The sequence below is a fragment of the Rissa tridactyla genome, chromosome 4 (assembly GCF_028500815.1).
Source record: "Rissa tridactyla isolate bRisTri1 chromosome 4, bRisTri1.patW.cur.20221130, whole genome shotgun sequence".
NCBI lineage: Eukaryota > Metazoa > Chordata > Aves > Charadriiformes > Laridae > Rissa > Rissa tridactyla.
The window spans coordinates 54192891-54218939 of record NC_071469.1 but is presented as its reverse complement, the minus strand read 5'-3'; the positions used below and the strand labels follow the sequence as shown (position 1 = coordinate 54218939).

Below are 26049 nucleotides of genomic sequence, written 5' to 3'. Positions count from 1 at the left end.
TTTGGTTTGCTAGAGCTGAAAGTTCCTGTCCAAGGTTGCACTGATTAAAAAACCCCCAAGATGTCAAAGCACACGCTGAAGCTGAGCTGTCACTGTGCATGGGAAGACACTGGCTCCATGAGTCATTAAATAATGGAAAGATGTGTCCTTCCCAAGGCACATGTAACACAGTTCAGGTTGAGGGACGAGCTCGTCAAGGTACAACCCATCCTCATCAGCGGAAGGCTGAAGTCTTCCTAACAAAAATCCCCTGGGCTGCAGCGTAGCAGTTGTGCTGTCTGTAACACTGAAGCAGCCTCCTCCACAAAGGGCTGTGCGCCAGGAGGTACTGGTTCCCTGCTGGCATGGGGATGGGGACAGCAGGTTAGTGGCCAGAAGAGGCTCCGATGATACCATCACAGACTGGTTGCGGAAACTTTTCCCTGACATTTCTGGCCTAAGGGTGCTGGATAACTTGCAGGGACGTTTCCTTCAGACAGAGCTCTGGGAAATCCCAGCTCCCTTTTCAGTGTGGTCGTATCTGCGAGCAGCTTCCCTGCACATCACAGCCTTTGCCCCTTGTCCTATTGCAGTGGGCCCTGCTTAAAAGTTTGTCCCCATCTCTCCTGCAGCCCCCTTTAGGGACTGGAAGGGACTATAAGGTCTCTCTGGAGCCTTCTCTTCTCCAAGCTGAATAACCCCAACTCTCTCAGCCTGTCCTCATACCAGAGGTGCTCCAGCCCTCGGATCATCTTTGTGGCCTCCTCTGGACCCGCTCCAACAGATCCATGTCTTTTCCTGTGCTGAGGGCTCCAGACCTGGATGCAGTACTCCAGGTGGGGTCTCACCAGTGTGGAATAGAGGAGCAGAATCCCCTCCCTTGCCCTGCTGGCCACACTGCTTTTCAGGCAGCCCAAGATGCAGCTGGCTTTCTGGGCTGTGGGTGCACATTGCTGGCTCATGATGAGCTTCTCATCCACCAGCACTCCCAAGTCCTTCTCAGCAGGGCTGCTCTCCATCCCTTCATCCCTCAGCCTGGATTGATGTTGGGGGTTGCCCCGACCCAAGTGCAGGACCCTGCACTGGGCCTTGTTGAACCTCATGAGGTTCCCACAGACCCACTTCTCCAGCCTGTCCAGGTCCCTCTGGATGGGATCCCGTCCCTCAGGCGTGTCAACCGCACGCTCAGCTTGGTATCATTGGCAAATTTGCTGAGGGTGCACCCGATCCCACTGCCCACATCATTGATGAAGACATTAAACAGTACTGGTCCCAGTACAGACCCCCGGGGGACACCACCTCTCACCGGTCTCCACTGGGACACTGCACCATTGACCACTACCCTCTGGATGCGACCATCCAACAAATTCCCCACCCGCCGGACAGCCCACCCATCAACCCCGCATCTCTCCAGCTGAGAGCGCAGGACGCTGTGAGGGACCGCGTCAAACCCCTCAGAGCGGCCCAGTGAAGCGTCACCCGCAGCCGTGCCCTTGCCCACGGAGGTGACACGGCGGATGTTTCCGGCCGCCCGGGACTCGTGACCAGGCACCGCCCCGGGCCCGCTCCCGCCCCCGGCACATGGCGACTCCGGCCTCCGCCCGGCCGGCGCCCGCGCGGATTGGCTGCGGCCGTCCGTCCAGCAAGGGTAGCTGTGATTGGCTGGGGAGGTCACGTGAGGCGGAGGGCTCTGGCCCTTGACAATAAACATGGAGTCGATCTTCCACGAGCGGGTGAGTGGTTGGCGGGTGGGTTCCGCTCATTGCCGGTGGAGGGGGCACCGCGCCGGGGACGCTGGGGGAACGGCCGAGCCTGTATGCTGGCCCCGGGGCTGTGCCCTGCCCGACCGGGCCGCGCTGCCCCTCGCACCGCTCCGTCTGTCGGGCGAGGCCGTGTCTCGGAGTGCTCTGCCCTGGGGGGAGCCGGGGCCCTGTCGGCTGCGGCCCGGCTCGGCTCCGCTGGGACAGGAGACGTTGTCGACGGAGATGAGAGGGTCAGGGTCGAGCTCGGCCTTTCCCGCCGGCGGTGGCTGTTCCTTTCGGGCCTTCAGCAGCGGGCCCCGGGTAGAGGAAGGTGCCGGCTGCGGCTGGTGCCGAGCGGGCGGGCCGGGGTGAGGGGAGCAGCGGCGGGCAGGGCTGGGTCTGCGCTCTCCGCCCGGTCGCGGCCCTGTGAGGAGCAGGGGAGGGGAGAGCTGTGAAGGAAATCCGGGTTCCTCTGCTCTGCTGCCTGGTGAGCAGCGTCTCCTCGGCTGGAGCACAAATGCTGCTGTGAACTGCTGTGATTTCGTCCAGGCTTCCAAACACCAGATATTTCTGCTTTAATGCTATTCAGATATAGCTGTCTTCCCCTCCCCCCCCCCCATGTGCTTTGCCAGTGCCTCTGCACTTCATTGCATTAACACTAGTTTTTATACACTGTTGTCATGTGTAATGTTTGGTTTACTTGGCAAAGAAAGCAAGATATCTGTCCAACCTTCTTAAAAAAAATTTAAAATCCTTTTCTGAAATCCACAGAACCCGAAGAGAGTTCTTTCAAACTAGGTTTGGGTAGCAAAACTCAGCAAGCCCCGTGGTGTTAAACAGCCGCTCTTCAGATGATGAGTGTTGGATTTCAGACATTATGGCCTCTGCCACAGTGACCTTGAGTTCCAGTCTAAGTTTGAAAACTAGATCAAAACAAGTGTACCTTTCTCTTTTCTCTCTAGTGCACCTAGCCTATCGCATAATGAAATTATAACTTTTGCTCGGTTGCTTTGTAGTTTAGTAACAAAACTCTGCTGAAATTGAAGTGACAGCACAATGCATTCCAAGGTACAAGCTGACTGTAGTTGCTGGGGGGTTTGGGGAAGGAGGGTATAGTCTCGAGTGTCTCACCTGTGAAATATAACTGATCCTGGTAAGTTAGTTACACGGTTACACCTCAATGCCTCTTTTAAACTGGAGTACCAAATATTTTTATCTTGTTACTATTATTCTAGGGAAAACTTAACTGAACCTCTGTTGTTTTTTTTTCTTAAGGGTTGGTTGGTTGTTTCCCCCCCCCCATCAAGTGCACTACCTCAGTTCCTGTCAAAGTATTTAAAGTGCTGCATGTACATGCACACCCCGGACTAGAATCCGCGTGCCTCGGGTGTTATATTAAAAAGGCATTAAAAACATTGTTTTGTTAAATTGCCTTTATAAATATGTTTATAAATTTCTAGGCAGTGTGGCTTTTTTAACAGAGGAATGACAATTGCAGAAAGTAGGATTTAAGGATGGGGCTTAAGGAGCCCCTTTCTTTGATAAGACACAAGTGGTTGAAAATGCTGAAAGCAGGTTATATTGGGATAGGTTTCAATGAGAGAATTTCAGATTATGGAAGATGTGGTATTGTGTCCACACAGAAAAATGAAAGCTAATGTCTCTTAAAAACTGTAAGATCAGTTTTCTCTTCATACGCACTTCATATATAGAAATTCTGCATACAAAAATTAGTGTTTATTACTTTAAGATAAAATTGTACAAATACAGAAAGGTCCTTTTTGTGAAATTAAGATTTAAGCCTGTATTACAAGTCACTTTCAAAGATTTTTTTTTTTTTAATAGCTCTTTTTTTCTAAATCGGTTTCCTGTAATTCTGGTGGAGAAACCTGTGATTCTTGAGCAGGTTCTTCTGTTGCAGTTTTATCGCATGACCAGCAGCAGGGATGTGGTCCCGAAGGGATGGGAGCTGGTGTTCAGTCTCGAGTTCATTGTTACGGGAAGGCTGTGAGCTGGAGCAGGTTTCTGGATTCCATTGGACTCTGGCCGTACAGCCAGTCCAGCTTGAATAACTTATTGCTCAACTGGGGGATGAAGCCTGAGGAAAATTCTGTCACCTGGGATAAAGGGAACTTTGGAGAGTCCTGCTGTGAGGGAAATCTTTGGAGATTTGTGCATATTATTTGTATGAGGCTTTCCTGGAAGGTTAAAGAATATTCCTACAAGGCCTGCTCTTGTATTCTTCCATTTCTCTGCGTTTGGTGGGAGGGAGGGATGTTCTTTATTTTTGTTGAGGGATTTTAGTTTTGTTCTAAATGCAGTGCATGCATGTTAGAGGTCTTAATGTAACTAAAAATGAGGACAGATTGGAACAAAAGAGAAGAGCAGGATTTTAAAACTGATGTTAATCTTGTCTTGCACTTGTAGTTTAGTTATTTGCAAAGAAAGGTTGTTTTTCATGGGAAACTGCAATTTGGTTGTTTTGGGTTTTGGTGGTTTTTTGTTAGTTTGTTTTTTACAAGGCAGTATTTCATCTGCACTTATGAGAATAATGGAGCCTGATGTACATTCATTCAGACTAGATATTTTTGAACTTGTGCTACAAAATCATGACTGTCATTTCTAACTTACTCATTTTTAATTTGGGTTGAGAGTCTAAAAATATTATATTAGATTTCTATTATCTCCTGTGTGCTGGATATGTAATAAAGTAAGTGTTTTCCACTTAAATGCTTTAGCAACAAAAATATTTTTGTTGTTTAATGTGCTGAATTTAATTTTTTTTTCTTGTCACCCCATCATTGACATCAAGATTTTAGAACCAGTAGCACTAGCTTCTTTTACCTAGCTCCTATACATAAATTTCATGTGGAAAATGAGCTTTACAGCTTCTCCAGCTCCTAATCATTTCATCGACACTAAACAAATTGGTTAGAATCTTAACTGGGTGAGTAACCTGGAGTGAAGGAAATAAATTCTGTAGATGTATAGTTTTAAATCTCTCCAGAGTCCTAATGGTCTGCCTTTCTATAGCCATGTGTGGAGAGCAGATTGCTGATACCCACACCTGGCAGGAAGAAAAGTTTAAAAAAAAAAAAAAAAAAAAAGAGCATCTGTTGCAGAAAACACTTGTTACTGGGAAGCAGAGATCTAAACTGATTCATTTTCATGTTGCAGTGATTTGGAAGAGGACAGAATCCATTGTCCTGATGGCTGCAGGGTCCTTGTGTGATTTGGTCAGGCCACTGGCAATTTTTACTGTGCTTTCAAAAATATTTCCTGAAAGGAAATAATGTGGGTTGGGTTGGGTTTTTTTTCCCCATCAAATTGATGGGAGGGTTGTATTCTATAGCTTGCAGTGTAATAGATGTGAAGACTATGTGGCATTCTGTGTGAGTGGGGAGGGCACGGAGTTTGCCAGAATGAAATGGTTGAGTCATTTTACAGAGAAAGCATTAACATATTTTTTTTTGTTGTTGTCTCTGATTTTTTTTTTTCCTCTTCCAATGTTTAGCAAGAAGGCTCTTTGTGTGCTCAGCACTGTCTGAATAATTTGCTACAAGGGGAATATTTTAGTCCTGTTGAGTTATCCTCTATTGCACAGCAGTTGGATGAGGAAGAAAGAATGCGAATGGCAGAGGGAGGAGTGTCTAGTGAGGAATATAGAACGTTTTTACAGGTAAAATCTTCTTAATTTGAGGTTTCTTGATATTTGCCTGAAAGCTAATATTGCGTAGTGCAGACCTGCTATTCTTGCATAGCTATAGAAGGTTAATTTCCTGCTTCTCAAACTTCTTAAATTTATAGGTCTTTTCATTCATGTATCTGAAATTTGGCATTTTCAAATGCTACTAGTATAGCTTTACAGTAATTCTATAAAAAGCTACTTTATTTTCATCTTATAGGTAGGAAGGTCAGGTGTGGCAAGGAGGAGGATCAGCAATTTGCCTTTTGTTTTTGTAAGCCAGTGGCAGAGATAGGAACAGAAGTTCCCATGCCTGTCTGTCTCTTAAGCACTAAGCATTTCTAATTTAAAGGTTTGAATTTTTAATTAATAAACTTATTTGGGAATGATAATCAGCCTTACAGACTAAGATATGTTTAGTTGTTGCTTTAAGTATGTGCAATTATATTTATTCTTGAAACTGAATTATTTCTGACCTTATATGCTTACGCCAATTTTTCGTTCTCTCCCTCCTAACTTTGCACTGAGCAGCAGCCTTCTGTAAATATGGATGATAGTGGATTCTTCTCAATTCAAGTAAGCATGGCTCTTTACTGACAGAATTTTTTTATTTATGCAGTATACGTTCTCTTATAAAATGTAAATGGCATCGAGCTTTTTCATCTGGCTTCCAGTTTATAGGCTTAGCGTGATTAAGTGCTGGACTTCTAAATCTTCAGAGTTTTCCATTAAGAGCAGTGACTTGCAGTTCTTCAGTTTATGGGCCCTTGAACACAGAGGAGGAGCCATGGGCTCCTCAACTGTGAAAAACTGTCACCTGCTGACAATAAGCTTGTTTTCTAAGTTGCTTCTTATGGGGACTACAGGTGAAGAAGCAGACTTTAGATTTTCTCAAATTATAAACTGTAAAGCCCTTGGCAATGGTTACAGGGTTATCCCAGTGATCTGCCAAATGGAAAAAGCTGCAACGTCGGCATTCCAGATTTTATAACACACTCTGGACACTTTAGAGCTGGGGTTTTTCTTTTTCTTTTTTTTTTAAGGACCATAAGGGAAAAGTAATTAATAAGAAATACTTAAACCAGAACAACAACAAAAAAAGGTTTTGAACACTGAATTGGGGCATGTTTCTAGATGAGAGCTGTAGGCAGTGCTTTGTATCTTTGTCTGTCTCCTGAGTTTTCAGAGGTGATTGTCAATGTTCCAGAATCCCTCAAGAGCCCTCTCCCTTATGGCAGGGCAGGGCTGTTTTTTCTGTTTGGTGAAAGACCATTAACAGTTCGGCATTTCTTGTTTGCTTGGTTGGGCTGCTTCAATATTGAAGCTGAAAAAAAAAAACTGAAACAACTTCCTTATATTCTATTTTTTTTGTCCTGTTGTTGCTTTGCTCACTTGCTGCGTAGTTGACTCACTGAAAGGAAGACGAATTGTTAATTTAAAATTTCTTATAGCGTTATTTCAGAGAGTTTTAAAGAGTGATTGTAAAAGTGTTTGTGCTAATGTACCTGACTGAGGCTGTGATAATCCAGTGGTGCAAAATTTCCAGTAGTTACTGTGGGGAAGGATGACGTCCTGGGGGGGGAGGGAGGGCAGTGCAGTACATTGAGAGCTGAGAGATGACAAGTTATGAAGTGCCTGTGGGAGCCGAAGCTGCAGCTTACTCTGGGGGAGTAAGCTTACTAACACATCTCAGTTAAATCCCAGTTTTGTTACTTCCCCTTAGATATAGTGTGCATGTTATGTTTGCATATAGATTCATGACAGTTGCATATTGAATAACGCGATTCCTGGGTTTCCTAGCAATGTTTTGAAATCTAAGTTTTATGAAAACAGTATAATTGTTTATAGCATTGCTTAAATTTAGCTTTGACTGGTTTGACTCATGAAAAGTGCTATTTTTTGACAGGTCATAAGCAATGCCTTGAAAGTTTGGGGTTTAGAACTAATCCTCTTCAACAGTCCAGAGTATCAGAGGCTTGGGATCGACCCTATGTAAGACTTTTTTTCTTAGCACCCTGCTTTAATTTTACAGAAAAATAATAATCTTAGTCTACGACTTAAATCTTTCTTTAAAATTACTATTTCAAGCTCTCTTGCATTCTGATGTTTTTATTATCCTGTCTGTCTTTAATTTTCTCCTTTTGGGGGTGTGTGTGAGTTTTGTCCTCTGTGCCTTCGTGAGATCTCAGTATCTGTGGCATCACAGGTACATGGAGATGTCACTAATGTTGGCAACTTCCTAAATGTTATAAAAGCAGTGTGAGTACTCTAACAGCAACAGTTGTATTACTGAAATTTTATGATAGAAGTTGAAATTAGTAATAAAAAAGAACTTAAACATTAATATACACTACAATATTAGAGTATTTAATTTTTTCTATACTTTTGTTTTTCTTTTTACAGAAATGAAAAATCATTTATTTGTAATTATAAGGAACACTGGTTTACAGTTCGAAAGTTAGGAAAACAGGTGACATTGTCTTTTTTTTATTTAAAAATTAACTTCAGAATGGGGGTGGAAAAGTGGTTGCACGTAGACCATGTGTTGGCCTTTTGCAAGCTTTTGCTGCAATTTACTTTAGTAGTATCCCATATTAAAAAAAAAAAAAAAGTAAATGTTTGTTATATCACTAAAATGCCAGGCAGCTTTTTATGAATGTTAGCCCGGGGAAAGACCCTAGGATCAGTTCCCCAGTGAACCTGTCCTCAAAGGAGAGCTGCATCTCTGGTAGAGTGTGTGACATCCTAAGCTCTTTTCTTTCTTTTCTGCTTGAAAAATAGCAGAAAAAAATTTACAGGGCGGGAGGAGGGAGTCCTAGACAAGTATTAGGATCCCTATAGAAAGCAAACTTATTTTAATGCACTAAATTATTGACATTGTAAAAATATTTTTGCCTGTTTAAATAGACAGTAGGTATAAGAAAAAGTTCAAATTTCAAATGTATTAATATTTGTGATTGCTTGTATTTAAGAGTACCCCATCAGAATAAGGTTGGGGAAAGTAGAATCACAACTTTGCACTATTTTAGAAAACTTTCTGAAACAGTTGTACTACAAGCAGAAAACAGTTATTAAAGGTAAGGGATGGCCATACAAGTATATGGTCCATATACAATAACTCAAGTCACATCCATGTCCCTTGGAACACCAATGCAGTGCTTTATTTCAGTAGCCAGTCATTGTTGTGGATCATACTGCATAAGCTTTTATAAGATAGTTTGGGTTTTGTTTTTTTTTCCAGGTTTTTTTGTCATAGAAAATATTTATGGAATAAGCTTTTACATTCTAGAATAGTAGACAGGCGTCTCTTTACTGATTTGGTTCAGTTTGTAAGTGGTGGCTACCTGTGTTGTCATCCAGGTTAAAAAAAAAAAAAATTAAAAATTAAAAAAAGTCACGTGTGAGTAAACAAATTAAACTCTGCTGTTCTGCTTTAGTTTTAAAATATGGCTAATGTTTACAGACAATTTTTGTATATTTCATATGGAAAAGGCTGAATGGTCTCTTAAAAGTATGGGAATGTTCCTTATTATCTATACAACCATGTTACGTGGAATTTTGTGAGATAAAACATTTTGGGCTAGAATGCAAAGTCAGATGAGGGATGTTTTTTGCTTGTACCTGTGGCTTGTAGCCACATGAAGACAATACTAGGTGTCCGTTAGCTAGAGAGTAATGAGAAAGGACAGACAAAATAGGTTGGCTTAGATTTGACCTGCTTCTCTTCTGTTACAGTTAAAGTGAAACTAGTTTACCAAACCTTCCTCTTCCATGTTCCCTTTTAAAAGTTCATCTGTAATCTTCCTATTGTATTTGTTTATGTAACTTTCTGTTCCCCACTCCTACGCTGTTGATGGTCTTACCCTTTCCTAGTGGCAAAGGGTGTTTTTGACAAATTAAGTGACCAAATGACATAATGATAGTTAGTCACTTACCTGTATTCCAGGTGAATTGTAGTATGGGCCTGACTGCAGCTGTATAACTGCATATATGGAAGTTTGGTAGAGAATGGAGAAAGTTTTCTCCTTCTACTGTCTGAAATAGTGCTTCCTGGTTAAAATTGGATAATATCGAATGAGTATGGTATAAAAAAAGGTTCTTCAGATTGCTTGCAATACATATGGGATTTTACAGGTAGAATATTTTGTCATCCATGTTGAATGTATTTTCTCTCTAGAAGTAGTATTATAAGTGACTAGTTCTCTTCTTCAGGGAACTAGAAATGATCTGTGTGTATTTATCTGAAGTGTCCCCTTTTGTAATATTATGCTGTACTATCAGCATATTAAATTTGAGTTCATTTTTCTTGATTTTTAAATTTAAAAATTATCTCAGAGAGAAGTAAACTATAGTTTACAGCATCACCAGCTATTAAAGGCAGCACGTTTAATGAAAGTATTTCATGGAAAGAATTCAGCTTCCACTTTCTGTATCTATTAATTTCTGAAGATGCAGCGTTAACTTATGAAGGGTTTCTTCCTTCATTAGTCTCTGAACAGATTTAAAACTAGGATTAAGCAGAATTTTAGAATGATGTCTGAAATAATTCTTCTACCATTATATTTTGATTTATCTGTTTCAATCTGTTTGCCTGGTACCAGTGTTCAGTAATGGGAGAGAGCACGCAGTCATTGCCCCGCTTCAGATCTCCTCTTAGCTGAAGAGTATTTGAAGGGTAACCTTTAGCAGCATAGGTATTGTGCTTCAAAAGACTTTTAGTTTGATAATTTATTTTACTAGATTTATTTGGATATTCCATCATAGAAAATGACCACAATGTACAGAAATGGATTACCAAGTAATCTTTATGCTAATTTGTTCTCTCAAACCTTTTTTTTCTTAATTACAGTGGTTTAACTTGAACTCTCTCTTGATGGGTCCAGAACTAATATCAGATACATATCTTGCACTTTTCTTGGCTCAATTACAACAGGAAGGTAATAGTAACTTGCAGATGTTAAATCTCGTTAATTAAAAGTAGGTAATAATCATTATTTATTAGAACTTATGTATTCAGTTAACTACCCTTAGTTATATGATTGAAATAGTGAAATAACCCAAGTCCTTATAATGAAAGGTAGAGCCTTACATTGTAATAAATTGCACATCGTTGTGTCCATATAGTGTGCATTTTAGAGTGTTTACGCGTGCACCTTAATGCTGTAGACTTACAATTTGCTTTTCTCAGGTTATTCCATATTTGTAGTAAAAGGTGACCTGCCAGACTGTGAGGCTGATCAGCTATTGCAGATGATTCGGGTGCAGCAGATGCAGCGACCAAAACTAATTGGAGAAGAGACAGCACAGTCAAGAGATCAGAGGTAAGGTAAATAGAGATTTCGTTTTAATAATGTCCGGTATGATTGGTTTCCATGATTAATGCCTACATGGAGACAACTCCCTTAAGACGTAATTAGAAGTACCTTCAGTGCAATATGCTTACTACTGTTCCGCACAGTAGAAGCAAGTTGGTAGAATACAAATTAAGCATGCAAAACCTACCTTAATGAGGATTCAGTCTTTCCACGTGCATAAGTGTTGTATAGTGCAGATTTTTAACTTCATGATTACAATATTTTTCCAACTATAGTAAAGTGGGTTAGCAAGTATGGTTAACAGTAGCCAGTCTATAATTAAGACTGGCTTGTGCGTTCTGTCATAAGTAGAAAGGAATGAGAAACCCGTATCTGAATTCCACATCATATGAATCATACAGCATTCCCTTTTGGAATAATATCACTGTAAATGTGGTGCTGCTCTGTTGTGATGCATTCTAATACAAAGCATATAAAGTAATACTACTGCAATAATTTCATCACATTTTCATAGTGAATAAATTGCGTACTGATAAAAAGGCTTAAGGCTTTCCAGAGGAATTAATTCATTATTATTTCTTCTGCTTTATAAAGGTAAGCTGGTGTTGTAAATTGACGGAATAAAAACAAACTACTTGGCAGTAACATAGAAAGTGTGTGTCATTTACAGAGGATCTGTTGCTCTCTTGTGGTCATCAAAGCTTCCTAAGAAGGAGACCACATGGCCTCCACTATTTTCTGCTGGTGTAACTGTTTAAATAGCAATAGGTTTGAATAATGTGTCGTATTACTTTTTGTAGCCTTATTGTTTTTGAAGTTTTTCCTATTAAACAGATTCTCGTCATGATGTGCATGGGTTTAGAGTTGCAGTATTTTCATTTTTCCACCTGTAAGCTCTGTTTGCAGCTCTTTTGTGCTTTTTATGTAGAAATTAAAATATGGGATTACATAACATATTTTCACAATAGAAGTGTTTTTTTCTCAAAGTTTAAAAAAAAAAAGTAGAGTTGAATCGGCAGCAAATATTTACTTTAAATCTCACAATAAAAGTTAGTATCATTTCTGTCTGAATTCTGCCATAAACACACCAATTTCACAGGCTACCCAGAAGTGATGTGGACCAAGCAATAGAAGTTAACCCTCCTTTTGATGGAACAGGCATGTTGGATGAAGATGAAGAGAATTTTCAGAGAGCCCTGGCTCTAAGTAGGCAGGAAATCGATATGGAAGATGAAGAAGCTGATCTTCGCAGAGCCATTCAACTCAGCATGCAAGGTGAAGTGCTCATCTAAATTTCTCTTCCAGTGTTCATGCTGCTTGTGCTTTAGGCAGCTGCTGAAATCAGCCTCCGTCAGCCACATCAAGCTCTCTGAAAAGACTGGCACAGAGGGACAATCCAGAGTGTCCTGTAGCTATCTCCTTTCTGCTTTTTGAAAAGTTGCAACTTTCGCGTTAGCATTGATCACTAGGAAGCAAGAACAAATTGGCAAAGGGTGGCATGAGGGAAGGGAGACGGTCCTAAGGTGAGGAGAGAGAGTATCCAGTGAAATTAGCCTAGGTGCCTATTTCTCCAGCAAGCCTCTTTCTTCCTCTCAAGTTTGAAGACATTTTTCTTAAGCTGTATTTAATTTACTAACTTCATTTTACTGTAATTAGTAGGATATGGCGTGTTCTGGTTTTAGGTAGTCGTCGAAGTCAGTTCTCAGACTCATTGCTGCAGAATGTTCCTCAGTCGCCTCACACCAGTCAGACTGACTGCCTTTCTTCAGAAGAACTGCGAAGGAGAAGACAAGCGTATTTTGAAAAGTAAAGTAGTTAACAGAAAACTGCATGTAGGAAGTACATGGCATATTTTTCAGTGCTTTTTGGGGTGTGGATGGGTTTCGGACTGAGGTCCAGCTTGACTTTTATCGCGTAACATGTTTTCCTAACAATACTTCAGTTTTGCTATTGCCAGGTGGTTCCTATGAAGAAACCTGTAAATAAGAGGGGATCTGTTAGTAATGTAACATCAGTCTTGTGAAGAAGGAAAACGTACATGTTACAGAAGTCTTTTAAATGAAATCCTGTAAATTTCTGTAATTATCTTCCTGAAGGAAGTATTCTTTCTCTAAGACTTTGCTTCTGGTAATGATGCCTGTAATGTGCATCACGTGAAAGCATTCTCGATGGTATTTTATGTTGCTGTTCTGGAGGACCTTCTTAAAACATAGTTGGGGTATTGTAGCTTTTCCTTATTTCTGTCTCCTAGTGATGGAGGAAATAAAGACCAGGGAGAAGTGCTATGGATTGGATGAGTTAGACTTTTGCATGAGAGGATGAGAATGCAGAACATCTGAATTCTGGGAGAATAGTTGTGTGGCTTGCAATATAACGTTGGGAAGATAGGTGTCTGAAGGTTAGCAGGGTGAAACGACTGAAGAGATTTTAGGTGTAGGTGTCTTATGGTACCAAACAGCTTCTACTTCTTACTCTTAGCCTTCCTTACAATGAGATAGACTTGATACAGGTCTCATGCTGATGTTAATCTTACTCTGTTATAAATTTGTAACACTTTCAGGCAGCAACAACAGCTGCAGCAGCAAGATCGGACCCCAGACCTACATGATAAGCCCTCAAGCACTCCAGAAGCTGACCCAGGTATTGTTTTTTAAACTGATTTCCAACACTGAAATATTTACGTCTCTTACCTCTGTGTTGTGCCACTTTCCTTGTCTGCCTACTCCCTCACTTCAGCAGCCATTTGGCCCATGTATCACAGCCATTACTCTCTTTGGCAGCAAAGCAATGCACCACTTTCTTGAAAAGCGTGTTCTGTGTTGAATGTCACTATCCTGCTTCAAAGTGAAGAGTGTTACTGTTAGACCATTTGATTTCTGGCTTTGCTTTTTGTTGTTTTGTTTGGCTCGAGCATTAGAAATTGCAGTCTTTGGGATTTGTGCCAGCAATTTTGTTAGATGACAAAGTTGTATGACAATGTAATAAACTTGGAGTAATATCTAACAAAACTACTGGAACCAGTTTTCAGTAGAACATAAATATGTAGGCCTTAGCAGTATTAAGTATTGGTAATCCAAAATTCATGTGTATTACTTGTTACCAAGTGACTGTTGTGGATGGGAAGCTCAGTGCAAAATGTCCAATGATTTTGAAAAACCAAAACCAGTATGGGGGGGGGGGGGTGGAAACAGGTGGGTGTGTACAAAAGGAACAAAGAAAGCATTTAACTATAGTTGAGAAGTACCTCTGTGCATTAATTACAGCTTTTATGTATTTATTTTCGTTAGGAGGTGATATGAGTGAAGAAGACATGCTTCAAGCAGCCATGAATATGTCTCTGGAATCTGTTAGAAACCACTTGAATACAGAAGAGGAGAAATGACATAACTTTTTTCCCCTCTTTATTGTCAAAACACTAAGTCTCCATTATAACTTTACTGTGTGGATGTTGCACAAGCAGGGTTCATTTCAGAGTTCTGGAAGCAGGAATGAAAGGCAGGGGCTGGAGGTCAGAGTTCAGAGGGAATTTGCAAATATAAAAAAAAATTGCACTAATTTAGAAAACTGTAGCACTCCTACTACAGAACTTCTGTTCCCAAGAGTACCTGCATTAAAATTACTTAAACTAGTCACATGAACAAAGTGAGACATGTGTAGTAGCTGTAACTTGCATTTAAAAAGCAAGTTTAAATTGTTTTGAAGAATTCTATAGAAAATTCAAAAGGTGCTGGAAACCAGCATCAACTGATTTCCTTCAGTACTAAAGGAAAAATAGATACAAGTAATAAGTTGTGACTATAAATGACTAAGTCCTTTATAAGAAATCACTTAAAATGGAAAAAAGAATTAAATTCTGCTTATCTTAGATAATTTATTTTGTGATTGTTTGTTCTGAGTGACTTAATGTCAACTTTTTGGTCCTGCTGTCCACTTTTGAAATGACCCATTCTGCAGGAGAAACGTGAATCCATCATTTTCATATTTTGCAGTTAAAATCTTCAGTGTATTGTTGATTATGATGATACTCCTTTCAGTGACTTCTGACTTTGTAACACTTTCTGGTTTTCCCTTCAGTTCCAGCTGTAGGTTTTCCTTTCAGTTCCAACTGTAAAATTTTCAGATCCATGTTTAAAGTAGGATTTTTTGCATTGCCCTATTGTCTTTTAGCAGATAACTTGCCTTCTTTGGTTTGGATTTTTATTATTTGTTTTTGTTTTCTTACGTTCTTTGTAGTTGTGCCACTGTCTTTACTATAAAAGTAGCATGTGATCAGTTGGGTTAAACAGGTTTTCTTGTATTTTTTACCTCCTCTGGGGTCTTTTTTCCTCTTTAAGCTCAGTCCTTCATTCTGGCCTTTCAGTATGAAAGAGCTGTAACCGAGTCTAGGAGAGAGGAGGAGGGGGTTTAGGTGCCATAAAGTCAGTGCCACACACATACGGTGCATTCCTGCAGTCTGAAATGACCCCTGCACAAGTAGCTCTTTTAAGAATGAATATTTATGTCTGTGTGGATGTTCTTTCTGAAATGCTTTTTATGAGCATCTGTCAGAATGTTGCAGCTTTTTCAGGAATGGCCTTTACTCACGCACCTTACAATTTTTTATCATGCTGTTTCTGATTCTGAGAAAAATGGGGAGCAAAGTATGTGAGAGAGCTTATTCTATTGGTTGTAAGACGTTTGCTTTGATATCCGGGATGAATGTGTAACAGGGTGACCAAACCTGACTTTCAACTTCAGTGCAACAATTGAGATGATTCATTTTCCGAAATGGTGCTTGAAATACAAATTCTGTTTACATATAAATTATATGGGGAATATGTTTTAGATGAGAGTGTGTAAGCTGTAGTCCACTTAATGCATTAACAGTTAGCACAGGCATTCTGAGAATCTTTTGAAGATAACCCCAAATTTCTTTATCAAAATATTCTAAAGTTATATCATTGCCCAATAGTAACATGTAATTAAAATTAGTATGAAATGAATGGTAGCTAGATGGAAATATACATTCAGCATCAAGTAGTACTGTACATGAAAGGGCTCTTACCTCCCAGTGAAGATTTGTTTAGAGCAGTGGTTTCTTGATAACTTAGGATATTCTTATATTATACATAATTGGGCTGAATTCTGTTTTCCTTACCTGTGTGCTGAATTTCCACCAATGTCACCAGAACCACTGGTATGTCTAAGATAATACGGATTTTGATGTGAGACAGCATTACTTTTTAAAAACTGATTTTAAATTTTGTCTTTTTAAAATAATCTTGTTGTGCACATTATAATTAATATCTGTAATGTCTCAAATTAACATAGCTAAACAATGGCTTTAAAAGTCCGTGTGTGCATATGCCATATTGAAATGCTCTTATTTTTCAGGTTGTAAATTTCTGCTTTCAGTTTAAAATTTGTATGAAACTGAAAACAGGAAAGGAATCTGTAAAGCACTGAATTATTTCTCTGCTCGTCTGTAAATTATCCACAGCTTTAATTTCCCTTCTTTTGTTGTGCCATAAACCGCTTCTGAAATAAGACTCCTTTTTATAAACAGGTATAGGCTGGCAATTTGATACCAGTACTTGGACCTTTTATCCTGTTATAAGAATATAATAAAAATATATTATTTCTATAGCTATATAGTGTAGCAGCCCTATATTTAAAAAAAAAAATAAAAAATTTAAGCCTCTTGAGTTGCATTAACTGTAACCCATGGTGATTACATGTTTTTATAATCACTAAAGTGTGAAGGTTTGCGTTGGAACTTTCATGTCACTCTGTAAGTTACTTCATCACCTAAGTGTTCTAATATGTGAGGAACAGACAGGAACAGTGCCTGAAAAGCACAACTGCATCAGTCATTACAGGGCTATTCCTTTCTGTGTCGAAACGTTGTTCTACAAATACCAATTTGATTTTCAGAGGAATATCAAGGTTAATGAAGTAGGGGTATCTGCCTAGTCAAGCAGTTAAGAGGTAGCAGTTTAAGCTATGTATGTTAATTGCACCAAAGGAAAAGACTAATACTAATTGCCAACAGTCCATATTTTCTAATCCAGTCCTAAAGTTCAAAATGTGTGGCCCTGCCAAGAAGCTGCCAATAAAAAGCCCATCTCATTTTTTTGGTGTGCATTCTTTCAGTGACTAACAGTTCTCAACGTGGCTGAACTATGCTCAAAAGGCGTTTACTAACTTAGAGCCTATTCCTGGTGTTACCTCGCCTGTCAAGCTGATGGTTTTTTTCCCAGGTTGTAGCTTCAGGCCAAAGTCCATTGTGAAGGAGCCGTTTTATTACAGTATGATATTTGAGTGAATTTCGGACTTCATTCATCCAGCAGAATTTTACAGTCTTCCTCACAGTGAACAGTCCACGTGATGTAATGCGTGGTGTTCTGCCTATAGAAATCAAAGGGGTGTTGGGATAATGGTGGTACTTACATTAAATATCTTCCAAAATTATTTCTGTAAGTATAATTCTGTGAACTGCTTTCGTGGCCTTGTAATGAGGGCAGGAGGAAAAAGTGTTATAATGCAGTTGTGCTTGAATGCAATTCCTGTTATGCACAGCAAGTATAAATATGAGCTGTTTAAATGCTCATATATTTGTGGGCTTGACACTAATCTGATACAATACTGGCTTACTCTCCAACATTTGGGCTCCTTGTGCCCTTCAAACAACTTCAGCAAGTTTAAATCTAATTTTCAGCTAATGTATTCTTATTATTTTTCAGACTTAATTAATTTGCAGACAATTTAACTAATACAAAGTTAAATCTCCGATGTGTTTTAATGTTGGACTATTGCTTCTATTATAAATCTATAAAATGGCAGGGAGTTTAAAATAGCTTCTGTCCATCTACTAAACTATTTCTGTATCTTAAGACAAATATTGGTTTATTACAAAACTGACAATTAGGCTTTTAAAAATGAACGTGTTACAGTTCTAAAATGTCTGAAATTTTCTCAAATTTAGCTATTGTTTCAAATATAATGATGAAAACGTACAAATGGTGGCCTTTTTACTGGGAAGTATTATGGGGAGTGGGACTGGAGACCTCTAGAACTCAGACTTACAAAGAAGTATTAAATGTACCATTCAGGTTACCAGCACATACTTTTAAAGGAATTGAAAAAAGAATCCAAGGAAAAGCAAAATTGAAGTGTAAACTTTTCTGAACGGCCTAGATATAAAATTATGTTGCTCACTTGGTAAGCCATTACTGTCTTGCATAAAACAAAACTCCTGGGAAATCTTCACAGTTACAAATCATTTAAAAAAAAAAAAAAAAAAAGGAAAAAATGGTCTAACGGGTAATAAGTATATACCCCTTCCCCACATACACAATCAGTTGTTCAAGTAAGAACAATAATTCATATTAATACATTTGAACTGGCCTGGTCCGAGTATTCAATTCTTGTTTCAAATTGGTTGCTTGTTTGTGTTGTATCCAGGTTTGTATCTTAAGCATGAGCTGTTTTGCAATAAACTTTTTTTTAATCTGTATACACATATTTTGCCTTATTTGCATTTCAGACATGGCGGAAATGCTTTAGTATTTAACCTGCCATAGTCACCTCTTTCCCCCAGTTACAGTTCATCAGAATGTTAAAGTATATGTGACTTTTCAACTGCATTTACCAAATCAAAATGTGTTTCCTGTATTTTCTTTGTTAAGAAAAGCAAATAATTGTTACTACACTTGTATTTTATTTTTTTTTCCTAGCACCCCCAAGTATAGCAACTGTGAATTAAGGAGGTGAAACGTATAAAAGGGTTTGAAGAGAAAGGGATGTAATATTTAAATACTATGGCGCAAAAAAAAAAAGAGTAAAACCTTGATATTGTCTTTAAAGCATGCAAGCATTGATAAAATTTTATCTTTTGCTACATGAAACCCCATGTGTACAAAACAGTGTAGAGTTAGGATTTTGTAAGGGAATAATTTTTTTCATCTCTTGCCTAATAGTTGTGTATTTTAAAAATCATTTTCAGGAATAGATTTTTTCATCTTGAGACTCTGCTTTCAGTATCATGTTTTTGGCTCTGGATTCCTGTACAATTTTTGTCTCTATTTTGTGTATATAAAGCATATAATACTGAGAAGATTAAAAAAAAAAAAGGAAAGCTTGAAAGGCTTTGTCATTGTTTTGACTGGAAAATGGCAGCGCTGTTTGGTATTTTGAAAATGCTCTCCAAATAGGCACGAATATATATGGTTGTATTTGATATCACTTTTTTTTAAATAAAATATGATTATAGCTTCTAATGTTTCTCTCTTGACCTGAGTATTTGCACATGCACTTTCCCTTATATGTGGATTGGACAGAGAGTCATCAAACATTGAAATCTCACCTTTGATACCAATGGGCTTTGTGCCAGATGTTGTGTATATACATTAGCAGTGGGGTAATTTTCTGTTACTCATAACTGACATTTCATCATCTCTGATGCCTTTTCATCTGTCGATACTCCAAAATTTATGTAAAGACACTCCTGTTAGGAAGAAAGTTGGTGCAGATTATAGTTATGCTAGTCTTTAAAAATTGTATGCTTTCCAATTTTAAAATAGGCAACTGTTTGCTGTCTTGCTACCAGAATACGCATTCTTTTTGTGGCACAATGCACCATTTTTGTAGCGCAGTCAGTCCACAGAGTATCCTGCATGATTTCTGTGTGCCTTTATCACCAAGAGATGAAACCAGTCAGCTAAAAAACGAGTTGCAATCCTAAATAGTCAGTTTCTAGTTTCATCACTATATGCCCTTGTAAAAAGTCCCTCTACAGCTGTCTTGTAGGCCCCCTTCATCTAGATGCGTTCTAGATTTTTTCCCCAATTGCAATAAAAAGTCCACACGAACGAATAAATTTCCACTAGCAAAATGTACACCGTTTCCCTTAGGAAATGATACCTTTCAAACCAGCACAGTAAGTAAAGCAGCAAGCAGAATGCTTATGTTTATATACCAAGCTGCTGTTTATTCACACCAATACAAATTGCATGTGATATTAAAAGCAAAAAACCGAGATTTTACCCAACTGAAAAATGCTCAATTTGTTCCCACACATGCATGAGCCACACACGCCACACAAAAATGAACTTCCCAATGCAATTTTTGCTATTTTTGTGAGCGCAACAGGAGAAAACCTGAATGAAATTTAGAAGACAAGCAGACATAGTGCTTAGGGAGAGGATTTAGTGATGGTTTTTGTCAGAGTTGGGTTGATGACTGGACTCGATGATCTGAAAGGTCCCTTCAAACGACCCTTCCAACCGAGGCAATTCTGTGATCCTATGAAACAGCCACCGTCGCAGCAGAAGGGGCCGCGCGTTTCAGGAACTCGCCTATTTCGTAAAAAACCCCCACATGTTCGAACAAAAGACGCCTCTATCCTTGCGGCAGCGGGGCGCGGTGTCTCGTTAGCGAGGGGTGTCCCGGGTATGTGTATGAAGCCGTACTGAGACTCCCTTCTCTGGCACCGCCGGCCACCATCCCGGCGCGGCCCGGCCCGGCACCGCCCCGCCGCTATCCCGGCATCCTCCGCTGCCGCGCCCACGTCACGGCGGCGCCGCTGCTCTGGCCGGCCACCCGTGGCGCTGTGACCGGGGGTGTCATGGCGACCGTCGAGGTGGCAGAGGCCGGGGCCGCCGGGAGGAGCCGCTGAGCCGGGCCGCGCCGGGGGGATGCGGGAGGAGGGGTGGACGGGACCGGTGTGCTGAGCCCGCAGCAGGAGCCTTGGCCCTCCCTAGCCAGGAGAAGGGAGGAGGCAGCCGAGCGAGGCCCGGAGCCCTCTTGAGCGGGCGGCGATGGCGTCGTGGTTGGGCGGGCTGGGCTCGGGGCTGGGCCAGTCGCTGGGGCAGGTGGGGGGCAGCTTGTCATCGCTCACCGGCCAGATCTCCAGCTTCACCAAGGACATCCTGCTGGAGGGCGCCGAGGAAGTGGGCGGTAAGCGGGGCTGAGGCGCCGGGCGGGAAGGGGGAACACGCTTGCCGGGGCTGTCTGTGGCCAGTGCCTCCCTGCCTGGAGAGGCCGGCGTGGTGAGGGAGCCCTTCCGCCGCCGGCGGCTTCCTCAGGAGTCCTGCTAAACCCAGGCTTGGTGCCTTGTTTTCGGTTTTATTCCGCCCCTCTGTCTTCAGGATCTGGATGATAATCGTATTCCCAGGCTATAATAGCGGAGGTAAACCCCTTCTCCAGGTCTGTTATTCGGAAGTTTCTCAATTACGTGAAGTGTTGTGTTGATCAGTAATGGAAGCACACAGATGACACTCTTCTTCCACTCTGTTTGCTTAGTTTGTCTAAAACCCCTGTTTGATTATCTGCCTTTAGAGTGGTCTCCTAAAACTGAGGAGTAGTAGCAGTACAGAGTTGTTTGGGTTTTTTTGGCACGGGTGTGATCTAAGTCTGACGTGTCACACAGGCAAAGGCCCGGTGTTTCTCATGGTTTTGTTGTTTATATTTCTGTTGGCCGCAGAGAAACCTATCGAGTTCTACCATTCTCCTACAGCCAAGTAAGAGAACGTGGCCCTTCTTTATAGGGATTTAGAAGCTAGGATGATTTCTATTTCGAACAGCTGCAACAAAAAAGACATCAAAGTAAGATATTCAATAAAGTAAGAGTAAATTTATTCTAAACTGTAGTCTGTTCGTTATATTTAAAACAATGCCTTTTTGTTATGTTTTTGAATAAAACTTTTGATTTTTCTAGCAAAGCAGCTGTATAACATGTCAATAAATATCAATAGGTTAATACCACTAATATTGTTTACCATCTTGAAACTATAACTTCTTGAAAAAGAAGTGAGCATTCTTGAAACAGTCTTAAGAATAGCAACCACAAAGAACAGCTGAGACTTCTGAATACTCATCTCAAATGTGAAATTAAACAGTTTTACTTTGTTTGCAACTTCACAACTATGAAGCATTGTGAAAGTATTGTATAGAACTTGTTAAGCTGATAATACTGGTCTCATGGGTGGGTTTTTTGGTGTACAGGTAAAGTGCTCAGAAGAGAGAAATTTATTCTGATAACTGCAAAGTTATCTTTTTTCACTTTTCTGAAAGACTTGCATATGAATTTAGCTTTGAAACTTATTTTATGCTGCTAAACTGTGTAGTCATCTAGTGCGTTTGTTTTGCCTTTTTAAAAGATACAGATTCCAATTCACACATTTTTACTGTAGTTTGTACAAGAGAGATGTGCTGATGTTCAGTAGTTATTTTCAGCTGCACAGATTGTTAGATACTGCTGTGAACAACTGCTGTTTCCTAAAAATTTTAGAGTAGTGCATTTTTGTTCGTTACTAACCTCGAGGGTGTAAAAATCTGGTGGCCTCTGAGTACTCTTCTGTAGAGACCTTTAAATACTATGTGGCCTAAAGAACGCTCGTCAAGCAGTTCCTTACATATTTTTTTTTTAATTTCCTAGTATTCTAATGTTTCCTCATTTTTAATATTATCCCTTACATTCACTACTTTGACTACCCTCTGAACTGAAGATGGTGTTTGTGGATTGTTACTATTATTACACTTTAACATCTGAAGTGTAGCAGTTTTCATGGGTAGATTGTTGCCTCTGCAGCACTTAGAGCTGCATGAGTTTTAAACAGCGCATAGGAAATGATGAAGTGCAGTATTTACTTGAAAATTGTATTTATTTCAAATTTTGAAAAATTGTCAAGGTTCCTTTATAGTCATTTCAGGATAATTTTTCATTAGTAAAAGGAAATGTGGTATTTCTACCTGTTAAAAGTGGAACATGGGAGAAGTAAAGAGCCTGTTTGAGGAAGGTTGATCATGAAAGGAAGAGCATCCAGGAACAGAATTTTGTGTTTTTGTATTAGATAAACTGGTATGGTAGATGGTGTCGCCTTTGTGAGGCCTATGGGGTTTTGTGCCTTTGTGTGGGGGACAGGGTTGGTGTTTTGTTGTGTGCGTTATTTTCTGGGGTTTACTGGGTTTGGGTGGGTTTTTTTCCTGAAAATTTAGTGACTGTTGTGTGTATTTTATGGAACTAATTATTGTTTTGAAACTTCACATTAGATTACTGAGAAGCACGTAACTGTCATGTCAGGGGCAAAGTCCTAAATGAGCAACACATTCAGTGACACAAAATAGTCAAGTTAAGTTTCTCTTAATTTAAAGTTTACATCCATACTTTTTTGTTACTTTTGTGATCTGACTTAAAGCCTGGATAAGAGAGAAGAACTGAATTAAGTTTATAAATACTCTATGGTCTGAAAAATAATTCTGACAGTGTTCTGATAAAAGCAGCTTTTGATATTTACCAAGGAACAAACACTGAAACAGTCTAAAGTAAGATGCCTATTAATAACTGTGGTCTTAACTGATGTCTACTTAACAGATTAAAATCAGTTTAATAAAAATGAAAATTTTCCCTTTCTTTCAGATGTGGCAACAGAACTCCATGTGTCCAATTCTAGACTCAGAGAAATAGAAAGTATTAACGCAGCACAAAAGCTTGAAGTAAGAGATTTTGGAACACTACTGTAATTAAAAGCAATAAATAACATTTGTTTCTTGTGAAGGTGAAGTACTGCGCTGAAGTTGCTTGTCCCTGGGTAAATCTAGAAACAAGGGTGACAGTGGTGTTAGAATGTGGACAGCATGTCTTTTGCAGCAAGCTTCAAAGTATAGAGCGTGTGTGTGTTCCCTGATGCAGTTCTCTGTTGCCCTGCTGCATGGTCATTTTGACATGGCTACGCCTGCTTGTGCTCTTCAAAAACTGCTTACAAATCCCGCGTGCCCTTGTGGAAAGTGACTTCGTGTACTTTTACAAAGGACTTGTTGGTGTTGTGGCTTTATTCATGGGTGTAAACCAACGCTTTCATGTATGTCTTAACTTCTCAATGCTCTTGAGGGCTGAAGATAGTATTTTGAGGAAGTAACTGTTCCTGCTTGCCCTTTTTCTAGACTCTTGCCATCTGCTATTGGCCAATGTCAGGGAGAGAATACGGGACTGTATTTGTGCTCTGTGGCTGTTCTTAAATTCCACCTGTGGATCATGCTAAGATGTAGTTCAGCTCTCAATTTTTCATCTTAGTATTTACATCTGGTGGCCACAAACCCTTTTCTGAAAGTGAGTTAGATAGAGTCCATGGAAAGCTTGGACGTGAATGTGATTTTGAGCCCACACTTGGAAGTTACTGTGTGTTGTGAATGAAATAACATGAGAAACCTGTACAATTTAATTGATTTCTTTACTGTTCAGCAGACTTACGCTTTTCTAATTATGTAAGAACTCTTCCGAATGTACCAACATTCATTTCTCTTTTTTGCTAGAATGAGAGACTGAAAAAAGTTTGTAGTGATTTAGAAGAAAAGCACGAAGCAGCAGAGCTTCAAATTAAGCAGTTATCTGTAGAGTACCGAAATCAGCTTCAACAGAAAGAGGTAGGATACAGAGTGAAATATTCGAGTAAGTATGTCCAATAACCATATGTATTGTGCTGTTTAATCTCTTTGTTATAGTATTGGTGCTCTTTCAGTGGAAGTATTGGTCAGAGTTATGGTTTCTTGGTTTGTTTATGTAGACACTGAGAGACTATGACATATATTTTGTTGAATCATCTAATAGAAGCAGAGCTGCCAGGAGATAGTTGAGAAGGCTCTCTGGGAACGTCGTGCATATATCAGAATTTCTGTTGTTTCTGGAATCACTGTGAGAAAGGACACTTAAACTGTTTTGATTTGCTGATTCAATTATCTTTAAGGAAAGCAATGGGAGCAAATTCTCATTTGAAGCAGTTATATTGTCTGTGGATATAATAATTATTTATATTAATGCATACAGTTAAAGGGAACAGAACTAGCTTTCATAATTTGAGAAGTGTCCCTTTGTAATGGAAACATGAGCTTTATAACCTATTGAGTAATGTGAGGTTTCATAGCCTTTTAAATGGAAAAAGCTACCAGTGTGCCTAGAATTACACAAAAGGAGTTTTATTTCTGCTTTGTTTGTAAATGCATATGGGAGCTAAAGGAAGCAGAATTTTGAGATGTATAGAATTCTGCTTATTAAATACAACAACACAGTTCTCATGAGAAAATTGTATGCAGCTAACTTCAGTTTATTGTAAATAAGTAAATTTTCAATATGTTGAGTTTTTAAGTGTAGAAGAAATCAAATGCAATGTAAGTAACTGGGGGAGCATCATATATTGCTTAATTTTAATATCAGAATACCCTCTTTAAATATTTGAGTTTTTTGTAAGACCTGTTAGCCTGAATCTTGCTATAGTACTTAGGTACCTTGGCTGCTGAGGGCATCAGCAAACGTTTTTACTCAAGTTTGACTTAACTGAGAACTATTAAAACTTTTAATACGTCTCATGGCATGAGATATTTTGTAAAACATCAGCTAACGCTGCTTTTCTCCATTAGGAGCGTATGTGGGGTTTTTTCCTTTTCTTTTTAGTGAAAGTGTTCAGTAATTTGTGCTGGGGGGGGGGAGTCATTTGGTTAATTCACATTTCATAAGGCTACAAGGGGTAAAGGAAGTAGAGTGTATTTTGACATTCTTCTTATTGAAACAATGCATTGTGGTGTGTATATTCAGGTGGAAATCAGCCATCTAAAAGCTAGACAGAATGCACTACAGGAACAGCTGCAGAAAGTACAGACGGCTGCTCAGTCAGCACAGTCCGGAGCTGCTGTTTTGCCACCAGCCACTGCATCAGCTTCCTATGTTCCAGTGGGCAGACATTCCTCAGGTTTTGAAGGAGATGACATGGATTTTGGAGATATAATCTGGTCACAACAAGAAATAAACAGATTGTCCAATGATGTTTCTAGGCTTGAATCTGAGGTTGACCACTGGAAGCAGATTGCACTGGTGAGTGGTTCCCTTCTGTCTTACCCTCCCCGCTCCCCTCCAAATTAGTATTTTCATTGCATTTGTTGTTTCTGGAGTGGGTCTTTTGAAAGTTTGTGCTGTACAGATTCTGAAAGCGACATTATTTGATGAAAAAGATGGAAACCTGATGATCTTTTAGTCATTTTCTTTCTGGCACATGACTAGCGACACATTCAGTGACTAACTTCCAAATGCTGTTTCATGATGCTTTTATGCATGACGTGTCAAGTTAGGAAACAGGTTTCATAAACGTTTACCAAGAATACTACTTCAAGCTTTCATTTTAGTGCAGCCTTTTAAAAAATACTTTTCTTCATCCTGGCTGTGATATTGAGTATTGACAGCAAAATACTCTTCAAAGTGATAGTTGGGTACTTGCATACTATTTTTATTTACTTTTCTCTCAGTCCTTGATATGTCAGTTGTAATTTCATGGAACAAAAAAGAATGTAATCCTTTAGCTGC

The 26049-nt window shown here is 39.7% G+C and overlaps 2 protein-coding genes across 12 annotated transcripts in view; both read left to right on the top strand.

Annotated features, from left to right (window-relative positions):
* The first annotated feature begins 1593 nt into the window (after nucleotides 1-1593).
* Nucleotides 1594-18979, top strand: ATXN3 (ataxin 3). 7 transcript variants are annotated; one of them, XM_054199114.1, is made up of 11 exons: nucleotides 1594-1712; nucleotides 5236-5400; nucleotides 5938-5982; nucleotides 7313-7398; nucleotides 7810-7876; nucleotides 10256-10343; nucleotides 10595-10727; nucleotides 11821-11996; nucleotides 12404-12527; nucleotides 13282-13361; nucleotides 14009-18979. In XM_054199114.1, exons 1-11 carry the CDS (start codon nucleotides 1689-1691, stop codon nucleotides 14101-14103), a joined length of 1083 nt encoding a protein of 360 aa, XP_054055089.1. In that variant the 5' UTR covers nucleotides 1594-1688; the 3' UTR covers nucleotides 14104-18979. The 7 variants fall into 7 exon arrangements, with proteins under 7 accessions (XP_054055089.1, XP_054055090.1, XP_054055091.1 ...); XM_054199115.1 differs by lacking the exon at nucleotides 12404-12527; XM_054199116.1 differs by lacking the exons at nucleotides 5236-5400; nucleotides 5938-5982 and having other exon boundaries at nucleotides 1635-1712.
* Nucleotides 18980-20301: 1322 nt separating this feature from the next.
* Nucleotides 20302-26049, top strand: part of TRIP11 (thyroid hormone receptor interactor 11) — a 36960-nt gene continuing 31212 nt past the window's right edge. For 3 of the 5 annotated variants that reach the window (XR_008465913.1, XM_054198387.1, XM_054198386.1), the window contains exons 1-4: nucleotides 20302-20657; nucleotides 23119-23195; nucleotides 24012-24122; nucleotides 25288-25563. Coding sequence is in view for 4 of the 5 variants with exons in the window: in XM_054198387.1 (XP_054054362.1) it covers nucleotides 20519-20657; nucleotides 23119-23195; nucleotides 24012-24122; nucleotides 25288-25563 (603 nt within the window). In the remaining variant the exon portion in view is untranslated. Of the gene's footprint in view, nucleotides 20658-23118; nucleotides 23196-24011; nucleotides 24148-25287; nucleotides 25564-26049 lie in introns of those variants that run through there. The other 2 variants (XM_054198385.1, XM_054198388.1) reach the window with 2 other exon arrangements.